At 52.1% G+C, this 15865-nt stretch overlaps 1 protein-coding gene across 1 annotated transcript; it reads right to left on the bottom strand.

Moving 5' to 3' along the window:
* Positions 1-10278: 10278 nt before the first annotated feature.
* On the bottom strand, positions 10279-13586 carry Slc25a1 (solute carrier family 25 member 1). The gene is made up of 9 exons (XM_057764926.1): positions 13362-13586; positions 12931-13038; positions 12752-12851; positions 12539-12677; positions 11800-11884; positions 11574-11678; positions 11300-11415; positions 11144-11217; positions 10279-10989 (listed from the first exon to the last, which is right to left on the bottom strand). The coding sequence occupies exons 1-9, from the start codon at positions 13453-13455 to the stop codon at positions 10875-10877; spliced, it is 936 nt and encodes a 311-aa protein (XP_057620909.1). The 5' UTR covers positions 13456-13586; the 3' UTR covers positions 10279-10874.
* Positions 13587-15865: the final 2279 nt, after the last annotated feature.

Below are 15865 nucleotides of genomic sequence, written 5' to 3'. Positions count from 1 at the left end.
TGGACACAGGACCCAGAGGTCCAAGCTGGTACTGATCTGAAAGCCTCCTCCCTGAGACTGGCTTTCATGACAGGAGAAGGTGCCATGCAAGTTTCCAAGGGAGGACAGTGACCAATAGTCTCACCCTACTATGACGTCTATCAACAGAATCAACAATCAGCATGGCATGATATCCCTAAGGGTGCAACAATGGCACACATGCCTTGGAAGTAACCAACAGCCCTTCAATTGGACCCACTCAAAAAGAGGGATGCCATGTCTGGTAGATACTGGAAACCTAACCTAGCCAACTACAAAGGGTTCATGAAGACCTGGATCTTGGAGGAGAATCTACCACCATCATTTTCTAAACCAACATAACTCCTAACTATATCCCAAATATTTATCCTTATACTCATAGATAAGTAGAAGTCTTATCCCCCATCAAATAAACTTTTCCTTGCAAAATGCAGAAACATTACAGAAAACCACAACCAATCAAAAATGCGAAGAACTAGTGATACACCCTACAACACAACTCTCACTCCTAAGGCTCAGGATCATAGTAGAAGAGGGGTGGAAAGATCAAAAGGGCCATAGGAATGGCAAGTTTACTCGGAGATTTTGTCTCTTAGAAATGTCTGAGAAGCTATACCTACAAAATCTCATCAACATGGCTGCCTGAACAAGACCTGTACCAAGGATGGTATCAATAGATAGACAAGGTCATACAGAAGGGGGAAGCATTATGGGGCCTCAAGTCCAGCTTAAAAAAAAAAAAACAACACTATAAGTAATGACTGGGTAAAGATGTGTTACATTTGTTTATGTTGTATTTATATAATGAGGCAAGACTGTGCTTTTAATTATATAAAGATGTATTGCATTTGTTTCACCTTGCTTGATCTAATAAAGAACTGAATGTCCAATTGCTAGGCAGAGAAAGGATAGGTGGGCTGGCAGGCAGAGAGAATAAATAGGAGGAGAAGTCTAGGCTTGGGTTGGGGGAGGGAGAAACAAAAGAGGAACTAGAGAAGAAGGAGGAAGAGAGAGTGAGGGACACACCCGGGGCAGAATCCAGGCGGTCATCAGCCAGCCAGACCTGAGAAGCAGCGAAAGTAAGATATGCAGAAAGAGAGAAAAGAAAAAAGCCCCAAGGCAAAAGGTAGAGAAGAGAAATAGGTTAAGTTAAAAGAGATAGCCAGAAATGTGCCTAAGCTAAACCAAGCATTCATAATTAATAAGAAGACATTGTGTCATGATTTGTGAGCTAGTTGGTGGCCGGAAAGAAAAAACCTGGACAAGAAACAGTTTTCCTCAGGTAAGATGCCCCAAATTGGTTACCAAGTGTCATGAGACTTACTTTTAGTCCTAAGATCATACACATAGAAGTAACATTATACAGACTTAGCAGGTTGTATTGATGTATTTAGGAATGTGTATGTATGTGTGAGTGTGTGTATAACCACAAATTTGAGAGAGGGCAAGGGGGATACATGGGAAGAGTTGGAGGGAGAAAAAGGAAAGGGAAAAAAATGATGTAATTTATTTTTTTAAATCACTGGAATCCCAAGAAACAGAGAGGGAGTGTTGAGACACATGTTGGTGTCCATGGCTGTTGTCCATATCAGATCACCATAGACATGCAGAAATGACTTTGCAGGTCTTTTTTAAATTGAAATCAAGGTATTCTCTAATTGTATTTTGTTCTGAAGTTTCTTTAAAACAACACAGTTTTTTGCTCTTTTATTTTTTTGTTTTTGACCTTGTTACCTTTGGGTTGACCTTGAACTCAAACCCATCTTCCTGCCTCCGTCCAAGAGCCGCGATCACAAATGTGTGCCATCACACCTGGCTGTCTTGAACTTTTCAAGATTCTAGAAATTACCCATGGCCTACGACTTGTGTAATCCTCCCGTCTCAGGAAGTCCAGGACTGGAATGAGTTTTTCTCACATTTACCTCACTTTGACTTCTTACTCCTCCTCTTGTTAGAGTCACTGTGATTATGGCGGACCCAGTGGAACACCTAAGGAACATCCCCTCTCTCTGAGTCCTCGGAGTCAAGCAGGACAACATATTCACAAGTTCTGGCCATTTGGATAGAGACATTCTTGTGGGATATTATTTCACCCACTATAAGGTAGAAACAATATGTTAGATATAATGGGCTAAACTCTTTCACATTTGCTGTGTCTCGGATAGGCTTGCAGATTTGCCAGTATCACCATACCTCTATCAAGGTAAAAACAAGATTAAAAAAAAAAAAAACCACTCCAGCAAGTACAAGGAAGTCAAAGAAGAATGGATTGCTGCATATGGCAAAAAGATAAAAGTATTAGCTAACTTTTCAAAGATGATGGAGGGCAGGTGCTGAGCATGACGGAGGCGCCGAACATGACGAGGCACTGAAGATGACAGTACAGGCCTGTGACCCCAGCACATGGGAGATGTGGGGAAGAGGACCAGGGAGGACTCAAGGTCATCCTACTACAGAATCTCTGTGGTCAGCTTGAGATACATGAGATCCTGTCTCAAAACAAAAAATGGGAACGGTGGAAGCCATCCTCAGTGGACTAACAGCTTTAATGTGCTCAGCGTGGGGAAACTGCACACACCCAGGAGCCCATTAACAGCAAAAGCGGAATAAAAGTTCTTCTAGATAAACAAAACTAAGATGACCTGCCATTTTCAGCCCTACACTCCAAGAAACACCAAAAGAAGGTCCTTGTACTGAAAATAAATAATATTGGTCAAATTTGGTTCTCCTCTGGTGAAGGAGATGCTAAACAGATGGGCAAACATGAAAAGCAATGTAAAGAAAGAGTTGTAATATGTTATTGCATCATTACCCTGACACAAAATATGTCATGCAAGATGGACAAGATGGGCATTGTAGGACATGCCTGTTATCTCAGTACTTGGAAGGTAGAACCAGGAGGAGCTGGAATTCAAGGCCAGTGTCAGCTATATGGGAACATGCCTCAAAAAATGGAAGAAAAAACTAAACACACACACACACACCAATCAGTTGTGTGCTAGACATGGTAGCAAACACTTGCATTCTCTTAACGTGGGAAATAGAGGCTGGAAGGATCAGGAGTTCAAGGTTATTCTTATTTTCATAGCCAGTTTGAGATTAGCTTGGACCACATCAGACCCTGTCTCAAAAACAAACTAAACGTGTTGAAGAAATCTAGATGCCTGGCATGGTGACTCAAACTTGTAATTCCAGAACTCAGGAGACCGAGGCAGGATGATCATTGGGAGCTTGATGCAAGCCTGATTACAGTAGAAGCAAACAAAAAAGTAAAGGACAGGGAGGGGGTGTGGGGTGGGGAGAGAGAGGACTGAAAATGGAAAAAGAACACCACTGGGTACGGCTCGTGGTAGAGCACTTAGCATGCCCAGCAGGACCTCATCTAGTTAATCTCTCTTTTTTCTTCCCAAGACAAGATTTCTCTATATAACTGTTCTGGAACTCATTCTGTAGAGCAGACTGGTCTTCAACTCTCCTGAGTGCTGGGATTAAAGGCTTGCACTATCATCGCCCAGCCCTAATTAATTTTTTTTTTTTTTGAGTTTTTCGAGACAGGGTTTTGCAGCGACAAAGGCCATGTTTGCAATCTCCTCAGTCTCGGGTAGTACTTTGATACACCTCTTGGAGGGACAAGCAAACACAGGTGTACTAGGCACCTTGCTTCCCCTCGATTCGGCCACTTTTAGTGTTCAATGTCCTGTTCTCTCAGGAGGTTTCCTTGATCTAAGAACACTGAGTTGGTTGGTCACCCTGGAGGCAGGGCAGTGCTAGCTAAGGACAAAGGAGGGAGAAGACTAAGCAGATGGCAGGCTCAGAACCAGTTTCCAGATAGAGATCCTAGGACCTCATCTGTGACCTACCTTGAAGTCAGGGCCAGCCTTTGGGGTCTAAAGAGTCATAGCAGAGTTCTGTTCAGGGTTTGGATGGCTCTACTACCCAGATAATAGCCAAGGTCAGCAGCTGCCTCAGCAGTCAGAGGACGGATAAGGCTGCTCTGGACAGAACCACAGTACACGTCAGTCACGTGTCCTCCTTGGCATGACCTCCTTTTTCTTTTACACACCTCAGTAAATAACATGCCAAGTCCTGGTGAAGAGCCCTCCAGCCCATCTGTATGTCTTGGGAAATCTTGTTTATCCCTGGAGCCTCAGCCCTGGGACCATGCTCAACACTCATTCCCTACCCACTTCCCATCCTGCCCAGTCCTCCCTGGTGCTGATGTGTCAGTGCTATTTGACAAGCCTCTGCCATCTACTCCTTGCTTTGAAGAATGACTTTTTTTGTTTGCTTGTTTGTTTAGCTTTATTTTGTTATTGATACAGAGTCTTCTATAGTCCGAGTTAATCTTGAACTCACTATATAGTTTGATACCTTCTGGATTCTCCTGCCTCCACCTCTCAAGTATTGAAATAGAGGTGTGGACCAATATGGCAGACCAGGCATAGCTTCCTTACTCACTTCCAGTCACTTTGTTGTCCTAACCCTACTCTGCACAGTAGGCTCCATGATTCTCCCACACAGATCACATCCTGAGGCTCCCTTGCTTCGAATCTCCTACCTCAGTGTCCCAGCACTCTACTCCTCTCCATCAACTGCTTCTTCTCCACTCTCAGCTGTCCAAGCCATGGCCAGCTCCTCCAGAGTGCTGGCCTCATGCCTAGCCTGGCTCCGTGACGCCAAATCTTGGGGCTCTTGTGGCCTTGACAGAGGCCTCTGTCTTCAAATATCAGTATGCCACCCCTCTCCCCAGTACTCCTCCAGTGGGTGCGATTCTAACAGCTCCTGTACGTCACCTTCCTTTCCCCAGTCTGAAGACAGCATTCTGTTTCCAGCGGTGTCCCTACCCAACTGATGAAGGGCTGATGAGAGGATCCGAGCACCGACAGAACCAGGGTCTGAGGTTGAGCAGGCAGGGTAGATAGAGCCAAAGCCAAAGGTCTTGAAAGTGCTACGGTGAGGCTGGAGGGAGGGTGAACTGTCTTGCAGCCCAAGTGTTTAGAGTTGGGGAAGATGGATTGGAGAGTCAGAAGAAGCCAGGACCCACGATGCCCTATGCTGGGCTGCCCCTCCTCTGTCCTGGAGGACAGAGGCCTCCCCCTCTCCTTGCTGTCCTCACTTGCTAGCAGGCTTGGGCCAGGCCATCAGGATTCCCCTGATTGCATTCTTTCATGCCAGTGCCTTTTCTACAGCAAACGCCTGTTAATGCCTCCTTTATCACGGAATTAGGGGATTTGAAGCCGATTGCACAAAGGGTCCTCGATAGCGCGGTAATCAAACGCCAATCGGCCCCATCTCAGGCAGGCAGGGGAAGAAAGCGAGCACCGGGGATTAGCGTGGGTTCGCTGCCAGGCGGGGCCGAGATAGCATCGGCGCCGCCACTGGCGAAGCTTCGGGAAGGGCTTCAGCAGGCCGCGGAGAAAGGCCGGCTTAGCGCCTCGCACCGAGGATTCTGAAACCATTAGAGGGGATTAACACCCAGGTTAATCTGCTTTGGCCGCTCAATTGTCACAAGCAGGGAACCTTCCTGAGTTGGAAAGACCTGAGGTCTCAGTTTCCCCAACAGTAGTGTGTTCAGAGGCAGAGAGGCCCTTGGAAGAGTCCAAAGTGCCCGCTGAGTGAATTTGGGCAGCTGCCGAGTGTGAAGTCTGACTGGTCTTTGGTCCACTATTACTCTCCTCTGTGGACCACCAGGGAATACCGCACAGAGCCTCCGTCCTTTCCCAGGGGATACAGCATAGAGCCTCCGTCCTTTCTCAGGCAAAAGGAAGCACACCCCTTACCCCTTTATGAACCCAGGCCATAGTGAGGTTCCAGTTTTCCCAATTTGGGTTTCTCAGGAGGGTGAACATACTTCCCATAGTGTAGGGCCAGGCGGCAGGATGCAAGCTTTCCAGATGATCCAGATGCTGAGACAAGCAAGAAGCCGTCGTTTGCAGCTCCCTCCTGCCCGTTTTCCCCTTGGGATCACTTTCCAAGGAAGAACCAATGAAACATATTTGTTGACTGACTCTCTGACAAGGCTGAGTGACACCACCCCTTTTTCTACAGTCCCTTCGGTGGAGCACGGTGAGGCTTTGCTGGCTAGGGACTCCTGATCTCATGTCTTTGATCTCCATCTGGGTGTTCTCATCTGATCAATGAGGCTGGCCCACAGGAGGCGGGGCCAGGCCAGGATAAGCATGTAGCCGGTCCAGCAGTGCAGCATGTGCTCATTGCGACCGTCTGTACAAACACAGATCCCTCTTGCAGCTACTGAGAGAGCCTGGTCTCTTCCTCCATGGAAATGCAAACATTATGCCTTTGACAAACCCACAATTGCAACAGGTGGCTGAACTGGAGCTAGCTGGGGACCAAGGATGTGGAGGCCAGCACAAGAAATTAGTGGACCCTCTTTGGTCCCCAAACTGTGCTCCAACCGGCACCGAACCACTAAGATCCAGGGAAGGCAACGATATGATGCCTTACCTTTCTTCATTTAGTAATATCTAATGACTTCCCGGCCTAGGCTCTGCAGAGGGAAAAACCACATTGTCATCTCTGAGTTTGGATACGAGCTCACAGGAAGACAGAGGTGAGAGGGTAGTTGTGAAAAAAAGGATTAGGCTCCTGACCTGCTCATGGGTTACACAGGACCTCATGGGCAGTTAGAATCACAGGGCAAAGACGGAGAGCCAGGAAGCGCGGTTCAGACAGAATGAATCACAAGGGGTGGAACTCTGGGTCTTGGAAGGAAGGGTCTCTTCAAATTAAGGGGTTAGGAGTTGCCAGGGGGCGCCATTACACTCCGCAGAGTGAACTGTGGTGGTTGAGCAAGCGAGAGGAGTGGTGCTGGCAAGCGAGCGCAGGAAAGGAGTGCCTGCGAGGGCTCTCCGGATTAGACAGGCAGCCGACACCGAAGCAGCAGGAAACCTGAGTCAAATACACACACGCAATTCCTACGGCTGCCTGCAGAGTGCGTGCACCTCCCCTGACTACGGGTGTGGCCTCGTGACGCCATCAGTAAGCGCCGCGCGACGTACTCTGGCTGACTTGCTGCGGCTCTGGATAAAGGATGTCTGACTCCGAGATCTTGGAGAGCTAGCTCTTTTTCCAGAAGTGAACTCCGCAAAGCTTCGCTCGAGCAGTCTCTTCTGTAGCCCTCTATGGCCGCATGTAGAGGCGCTCTCGTGTTCTGCTCTGTTCGTCCGGATCAGCTTTTGGATCATGGTCGCAGGCATTGTATAGTTTTCCTATTAGAGCCCAGGGATAGCGGGTGACGTGAGGCGCTGCCGTGTTCAAGAGGGTCTGGCGCACGGCCAGCCTGTTTAGGTGTGGACCGCTGCGCAGACTAGTCAGGGAGCCTGGGCTACTCTCTTCTAGTCAGTGCCTGAAAACCGCCCCGGGGCCTGGGAGCGCTCAACGCTGCCCTTCTCTGGTAGTGAGGCTAATGAGGTAGGCATTTCAGCAGAGCTGGGACCAAAGGAGTGAGGTAGCTTGTCTTCTGGGCTCACTAAGGCAATGCCTTTGGAGTATAGGGTATTTAGGTCGGAGCTTCCAACTTAAGCATTGCCAGTGGATGATAAAGTGTGATGGATAGCTGTGACTGCCCTCCACTGAGAAGACAGATATGACAGCTGTCTTAAAGGCCACACTGGGAGCTCAGGGTTTGCCAGGTGAGGAGAATACTCTCGGGTATTCGCCAGGAGAGAGTGTGAGAAGGAAAGTTTTCAGGGCCACACGCTCCATTATTCTTTTAGGCTAACCCTCCTCTCGCCCCGCATCTCCATCCCTTAGTCCTAGGTGTGTCAGGATCTTGTGGTCTCAGATCTTGAGGAAGGTAGGAGTTCCTCAGACCCTAACTCTGGGCCTTATACCTATAAATTTATAAGCCCAGAAATCTTTGAAATGTGAAATTAAAAGCCAGCAAGAAAACTAATATTGAAACACTCCCCCTTCCCCCCCAGTGTGGCTTTTTTGGATACTAAACTCTGAGTGCCATTCGTCACCTGCACAGGGACGTAGAATATTCCAGCTATAAGAGGAGCTTCACAGAGTTCAGAATTGGCTAAGACCTGCCATCACTCAGAGACTGTTGTTCTTCCTGGCATAATTCTGAGGACTGTGTGCCTCTGCTGTGCAAACTTCATCACCTCCTGGGAGTCTTTCCAACATAGGCTATGTCTGTTTCTCCCCCTCCCCCTGAGACAGAGTTTCTCTGTAGCCTTGGAGCCGGTCCTGGAACTCACTCTGTAGACCAGGTGGCCTCAAACTCACAAGATCTGCCTGTCTCTGCCTCCCAACTGCTGGGATTAAAGGCATGCGCTACCACTGCCCAGCTGTCTCTGGGGTTTCAAGGAGAGGTAGGGTTTGTTGGGTTTGTTCTGCAGAACATCTTGATCAGAGACTACATATTTCTCTGCCTCCACTGCTAACAGATAGACCGTTCCAGCCTAGAGGTCTAAACTGCATCATCTGCCTTCCTGGTTGAATGCACTTGACTCTTGAAGACCCCTACCTTTTTCTCCCAAACAGTTAACTTCCCAACTTCTCAGAGGTTTTGAATGGGTTCCTTCAGGCACTCCCACCCCACCAGACTCAACCACTATAACAAGGTTTCCTTTACAATGGAGCCTATGGTGTGAGTCCACCAGGGCACCTGGACTCAACCCTTGGAGGAATTAGATGTAGTCTGGTCACCATTTCTGATTGGGCTGAGGCACAGGGATCCTGGAACAGTCAAGGGTCATCATGTAACCTGCTTGAAGCCCAGTATAGCCATGACCTTTCCTTTGAAGGGCATAGGCAGGGGCTCTAAGCTCTGTGATGGCGCCACCATGACAGTAGTGGGCAAAGGTGCTCCTCTTGGGCAGCAGTTGGGCTTTACTTGTCTCAGATGCACCATGGACCCAGGGAGACTGTAAGGCACTGGTGAGGTTGTGAGATCCAAGTTCCCTCCCTACAGAGATCATACTTCAGACACACTGCCCAATGGTGTGCACTCTCTTAACCCCATTTCTTAGATTAGGGGCTTGCGGTTAGGTGATTTGCCCAAGGTTATGCAGAAAGTGGGTGAGGGAAGAGCATGATCCAAGGAAGTGGCCCCCCAGGGAGCCAGTGCCTCTGTATTACCACAGCCAAGGTGGAGTTCTAAAGTGAGCCACCTGGGTCTCGGGGCCTAGCTCTGGTGTTAGAGGAGGCAGGGGCAGCCCCTGGTGGGCGGGGGCTTTCTCTGTTGAAGAGGACCCAGATACCTGACCACGGAGATCACAGTCTATCAAGGCTTGCACACCATACCTACCTACATGTGGTCCTCATCTGCTCTCCACTATTTCCCTACCACACGTTCTGCCCAGGCTTCATGGCTGCTTCTGCAGAATCTGCCAGTCTTCTCCAAAGGCCCAGGCCTACAGGGAAGCTCCTTCTGTCAAAATAGGTTTTTTTCCAGGGCTGGACAAAGGCTTGTAACCTCTAGCTTCCACCCCGCTTCCGGCAGGAAGCTGCCTCTGTCCTAGCATAGCTGGGAGTACTCGTTGGCAGTGTTCTGTTCATTGAGTTTCTCCTCTTGGTCCATGGTTCTGGCAGAAGTAGGCAGGGCCACAGTGACCTTAGAGTCAGCTATATAGCCTCCAGCCTTGAACTGGCTTTCATCTGTGCCTGGGCTGTGAGGTATGAGGCCTCCAAATAGGGAATACCTACTTGATGTTCAGGGGTAGGGATTGAGGCACCAAGATGTATCCTCCCCTCACCCCCGTTTCTGCTTAAACAGCTAGCTACCTCTTACCCTGTGAGAAGCCCTCCCTATCACCCCTGCTTATAATCTTGAGGGACACAGGGTCAGTGTCTCCATGCCTCAATCCTAACCACTTCTTAGTATCCTCTCCCTGAAAAATCAGTTCAGATTCAGAGGCTGGGTTGGCCATGCCACAGGTTAACAGGCTTGGATGTCCTGGAACCAACTCTCAGTGAGGGGCAGAGGAACCCCTGGAGTATTATTTCGTGCCAGCTCTTTGGCCTGTCCACGTCTGTCTGCCAGTCCACTGAGAACCTTGTGGATATACCCTTCTACAGACAGCAGGACCTACTTCACTTGCCTTATAAAAGTCAGGAAGTAGCACAAATTCATTTTGGTTCCAAGCTGGGCCTCTTAAAGGCGCTGTCACTAGGGGTTGCTGAGCTTTCCTATTGCTCTGCCTGCTGCAGTGTCTTCAGGTGGAGAGTATGCTGGCCCAAGGAAGCTCAGTCACCAATATCCCCCCAGCTACAAAGGGATGGACAGGAGAGTGCGACAGGATCCGGTTTATTCTTGGCAGGGTGGTCCTGAGAGTGGCAGGTGCCACCCTGTCCCGGGCAGAGGGAGGGCCCGAGGGCCATTTAAGGCCAATGGCGGGAGAAGCAGGGGGGCTTGTAGCCCCTGGAATGCGGTGAAGCCAGGCCGAGGCCCGGAGGCAGCTGTGGTAGGCCAGGGCAGGGCGCCCCTACCATCGGGGGTGGAAGGCACCGGACTGTGACCTGACCATGGCTCCAAGGCCGTGGACCAGGGCACACAGGCGCCCCAGGAAGTGGGGCACAGGGTCACATGACATAGAACATGAAACAGGCACATGGCTCACAAGCAAGCACATGGATAAGTGAGCACATATTCACAGGCTAAAGAGACACCCAGCCATGGCCAGGCTGGACACAGATACAACAGTAGTGTCACATACAGACCACATGGGAGACACAGAACTATGGAACACGGTAGTCACCATGAACAGACCAGGCCACAGAACGTAAGGGACAAGGGAAGGGGCCTTTTGGCACTACTGCACTGGAATCATAAGAGTGGGCGGCGGGGTCTGGTCTGGAGCTGGGACACCCCGCCGCACCCTCTAGGCTTAGTCTGTCTTCCAAACTTTATTGAGCAGCTTTACCACCTCATCGTAGATGATGAACACGATGGCCACATCTAGGCAGACTCTGCCCAGGCGGGGAACAGTGCCCTTGTAGAACCTGGGTGGAGCAGAGGGTTGGAGGTGAGAACGAGGGAGAAACAAACTGGGGGGAAGAGCAGGCGAAGTGTCCTAGAAAGGGCTCTCTCCAGATACTGGAGGGACAGAAGAGAGGGCTTGGAATGGGGACAACAGCACTGCTCTATCCTACTCACGCCTTGGGCCCCTCATTTTTCAGGATCTGCAAGCCACAGTCCAGTGTGTTCCGGTATTTGTGTGCCTCCAGGCCCTGCAGGACACCAGAGGGCCAGAGTGCTTAGCTGCTAACCTCTGGGGTTCTTGTTCCCACTTTTTCAGCCCCCCATACCTACCTGCATTCTGGTCTTGATCACATCCAGAGGCGTGTTCCCAAAGACACTGGCTGCACCAGCAATGGCTCCAAAGACCCCCGTGATCAGTGGATTCATAGGCTTGTTGGGATTGTCCCCTGGATTGGAGCACAGTTGCAGTCAGAACACCAGGGTAGGTCAGAGGGGGGAGCTTAGAGGCAACAAAGAACCTAGGGTAGGGCCCAGGAAAGCACCCCTCCCCTTCCTGTCTGAAAGCCTTCAGTGTTCGGAACGGGTCTCTAGGCCACAGGTATACCTCGGTACCAGTTGCGAAGTGAGGTCATAACAAAGAATCGGATGGCTTGGTTTGAGCCCTGCTTCAGTACAGTTGCTGTGAGGCCTTGGTACGTCCCCTTTAACCCTGGGGGCAAGCAGACATGGGGTCAGGCTGGAGCCTTCCAGGTCCCACCTGTAGGCAAGGGGGACCCACTCAAGTAGAGGCTCTTCCACTTGGCTGAGGTCTTAATTCTCAAGGGGCTTACCTTGTTCCCGAACAATCTCCCTAACCCCGTGGAAAAATCCTCGGTACTTGGGGTTGGGGGAACTCTGGTCGTGAATGAACTTCACCTGAAAGGGAGGAAGCAAAGGCACTGACTCCTGGCCACATCTGAACTTTAGCTATCAGACCCAAGGCCCACCGAGGTCACACCAAGCCTGGAGATCCCCAGTTCTTCTGCTTGAAATGCCCTGGCTCTCTTCCCATGCTGTTTTGGAGTCACTACACACAGGCCTCAAGACCTCAGAGGGGTCCCTAGCATCCTGTTTGCTATTTTCTACACTTGGGACAGTGAGTTATGTTAGTTTTTTTTTGTTTTTGTTTTTTTTTACTATAAAAGTCACTCTAAAGACTGCTCAGCCGGGACTGGTGGCACACATCTTTAATCCAAGAACTCAAGAGGCAGAGGCCAGGCAACCTCTGAGTTCAAGGCCAGCCTGATCTACAAAATGAGTTCCAGGACAGCCAAGGCTTTTACACAGAGAAACCCTGTCTCAAAAAAACCAACGAAACAAGACTTTGTTCATGTTTTTGTTACAGGTGGGCAGCCTCCACAGGGGCCCCTTCCTGCCACCCCTAAGATGCACTCACCATGAACCTGGTGTGTATGTGTGGGGATCGTTCCCACCTTGACCGTTTCCATGGGGCACATGGGCCTTAAAGCCTGGGATACCCCCACGAGCCTCACAGTACCCTGACCATCCCTGAAAGCCTCAATCTCTCACCTTGATGGTCTCCATGGGGCACACGACCATCACTGCCTCCGCCACGCCGGCGCCCAGACCACACAACAGCCCTCTCTTGCTGTCGAGCCGACCCTGAGCATCCCGCATTTGGTTGCTGAGGAACTCGAACGTCCCGAACCTAAAGACGAAGGCGTGTGAGAGGATCGCTGAGGCCACTCCCTCCGGGGTCGCTCAGACAGAGCCGAGTCTCACCTGACAGCCGCCTTGGGGATGGAGCCGTAGAGCAAGGAGCTGAGGCCGCGGTACAGGCCCAGGACGCCATGGCTGCGGACAGTTTGCCGCACGCAGTCCCCTACGGGAGGCGCGGTCAGGACCCTGGCTCCTCCGCCCCACGGTGCCCCCCACGCCGCCCCGCGGCCGCCCCTCCTCACCGATGCCCCGGTACCGCGGTGGGTGCGCGCGTTCATCTAGCTGCAACTGCGTCTTCACGTACTCGGTCGGGAAGGTGATGCAGATTTCTATGCCTCCCGCCAGGCCGCCTGCAGGGACCGAATGCCCGGGGCTAGGGACACCCTGGCCCGGTGGACCCAGCCGCCGCCTCCGCCGTCACCGCGCGGCCCCTCCCCCGCCCGGACTTTGCCGCGTCGCGGCCCGCTACGGGACAGTGCCCACGCCTCCACATGGTGGTGTCCACCTGGCATGTCCAAAAGACTCCCGGGGAGAGCTGGCTCGTGGGCTAGGGGCCCGGGTCGCGCCCCCGCCTCTCCGCCCCTCCGGAAGTTGGGCGGGGCCTGGGCGTCCCCGGCCCACCCGGAAGCGCGGACAGACAGACGGTTCCGAGTTGGGGTTCGGAGTGGCCCACCTGCCAGGATTGCCTTCCCGGGGTGCGTCAGCTTAGCCTTCCCGGACCCGGGTGCGGCGGCCGTCAGAGCGCGGGGCGCGCGGGGCTCAGCCATGGCGAGCAGGAGGAGGGGCGCCCGGCGTCGACCTCGGGTCCGAGCCTCCGCTGCGGGCTCTCAGGAGGTGGAGGGGCCGGAGGCTGCTGAGACGCCGACCGGTTCTGGTTCTGGAGGCGGGGCGGTCACGTCAGCTCCCGAGCTCCGCCCCGCGTGGTCTGAGCGGAGCCCCGCCCACGTCCCGCCCCGTGCCAGCCGGGAAACTGAGGCTGGGGCGGGGTGCGCTGAGGCACGCGTCGGGGCGGAGAGCGAAGAGCAGCCAATGGACGAACCTTGGTCGCGGACGAACGGAGCACCCGGGGGCTGGGGGCGTGGCCTCCGGACAGCGGTGCTGTGCCAAGGCGGGTAGGGTAGCAGTGGGTCAAGGTGCAGTTTCTGTAACTCTTAGAGTGGATACACGTGCGCCTGGAGCACGCCTTGTGGTTATGGTGGGCCTCGAGTGACAGGATTCCCCGAGATCTCGGAGGCGGTAGGGACACATCTTCCCCTGTCGCGTGAGGCCAGCTTTCTGGACACATTGTAGTCACAGAGCTTGGCCTTCGTGTACCCTGCGGGGCAGGGCGATCACTCCACCACTCCCGGAAACAGAATTCTCCTAGGCAGGGTCCCCGGACAAATGCAGGTTCTCGTTCCTCTCAGGTTCTAGCAAGTCTTTAATGGCTGAAGGGCCTATTAAGTTGGCCTTTGTCCCTCCTACCCACACAATCACCAGGCAGAGCTGCTTTGCTCTGATAAACATGTTTTAATATTCATGGTCGGCAGGAGGCTCAAAGTCTTGTGAGGTCTTTGTTGCCGTACATATCCTCAAAGCCGCCTGGAGGGGGCAGCCCTAGACAGCTTGGGGTGAAACTCCCAGGAATCTTTGCATGCGGTCTCATGGCAGCAGTCACTTTGGGTGGCCAGTGGTCTCCCCAGGCTCTGGATTGGCTCAGAAGCTAATCACTGGGCTTCAGCAAAAAACCTGCCCAGATATTGTACCTCCCAGTTGGGGTCCTTTGCCAGTTGGTGTCCTTTGTGGTTCTGGAGTGCCATGCTTCCTGGAAAGGTTAATAACTGGGTCGAGGGTGTGGTGTGAGCACAGTACCCAGCGCACAAGCAAATTCGAGGAGGCTCCATGCAGGCAGGAACAGTAGAGTGTCCATAGCAGATCCAATAGGGCTGGTGGGCTGCAGACTGGACACTTAACTCAGGTGGACAATAGCTGGTGAGGGCCAGTGTGCCAGCTGCCTGAGTACTACAGTACACTCCTCCCCACCTGTGTTAGCACCACAGTATACTCCTCCCCACCTGTGTTAGCACCACAGTATACCCTCCCCACCTGTGTTATCACTGCAGTATACTCCTCCCGCCTGTGTTAGCGCCACAGCATACCCTCCCTGCCTGTGTTATCACTGCAGTATACTCCTCCCCACCTGTGTTAGCGCTACAGGATACCCTCCCACCTGTGTTATCACTACAGTATACCCTCCCCACCTGTGTTAGCGCTACAGGATACCCTCCCACCTGTGTTATCACTAAAATATACCCTCCCCACCTGTGTTAGCGCTACAGCATACTCCTCCCCACCTGTGTTAGTGCTACAGGATACCCTCCCCACCTGTGTTAGCGCTACAGGATACCCTCCCCACCTGTGTTAGTGCTACAGGATACCCTCCCCACCTGTGTTAGCGCTACAGCATACTCCTCCCCACCTGTGTTAGCGCTACAGCATACTCCTCCCCACCTGTGTTAGTGCTACAGGATACCCTCCCCACCTGTGTTAGCGCTACAGGATACCCTCCCCACCTGTGTTAGCGCTACAGGATACCCTCCCCACCTGTGTTAGCGCTACAGCATACTCCTCCCCACCTGTGTTAGCGCTACAGCATACTCCTCCCCACCTGTGTTAGCGCTACAGCATACTCCTCCCCACCTGTGTTAGCGCTACAGAATACTTGGGATCCAACAGCCTCTGCAGTCTTTTCCATGCAATCCCAGATGGGTTCTCAGTGCAAAACCCTTCCCAGCACATAGCAGAAAGAGATCTCCCAGATTCTGGTGGGTCACAGCACCCAGTCCACAGCTGGGCACAGAGTTAAGGAGAATGATGGCTGTGCCAGTGTTTCTGGACACACTGAGTGCCATACCTGGTCACCACTGGGTCCTTCCCACCTCCACCCACCCATCTGAAGCCCAACCAGGGCAGGGCAGCATGGATTTTCTTTGTCTCTCTCTACTGCAGGGTGGCGCCTGCAGAACATGTGCGTGCATAAGAGCAAGAATGCAGCTCTCGTGCTCTCTGAGTACTCCTCTGGCTTGCTTGGTCTCTTGCAGGCAGTGAGCGTGTCTGTCTGCAAGAGATGAGAGCACATGGTCTGGAGCTCTAGGTAACCATGGAAGACAGGAACTCCAGGAGAATTAAAACTGACGA

This window comes from Chionomys nivalis, chromosome 3 (assembly GCF_950005125.1).
Source record: "Chionomys nivalis chromosome 3, mChiNiv1.1, whole genome shotgun sequence".
NCBI lineage: Eukaryota > Metazoa > Chordata > Mammalia > Rodentia > Cricetidae > Chionomys > Chionomys nivalis.
Note: the sequence above shows the minus strand (reverse complement) of the source record. Positions and strands in the feature narration are given on the sequence as shown.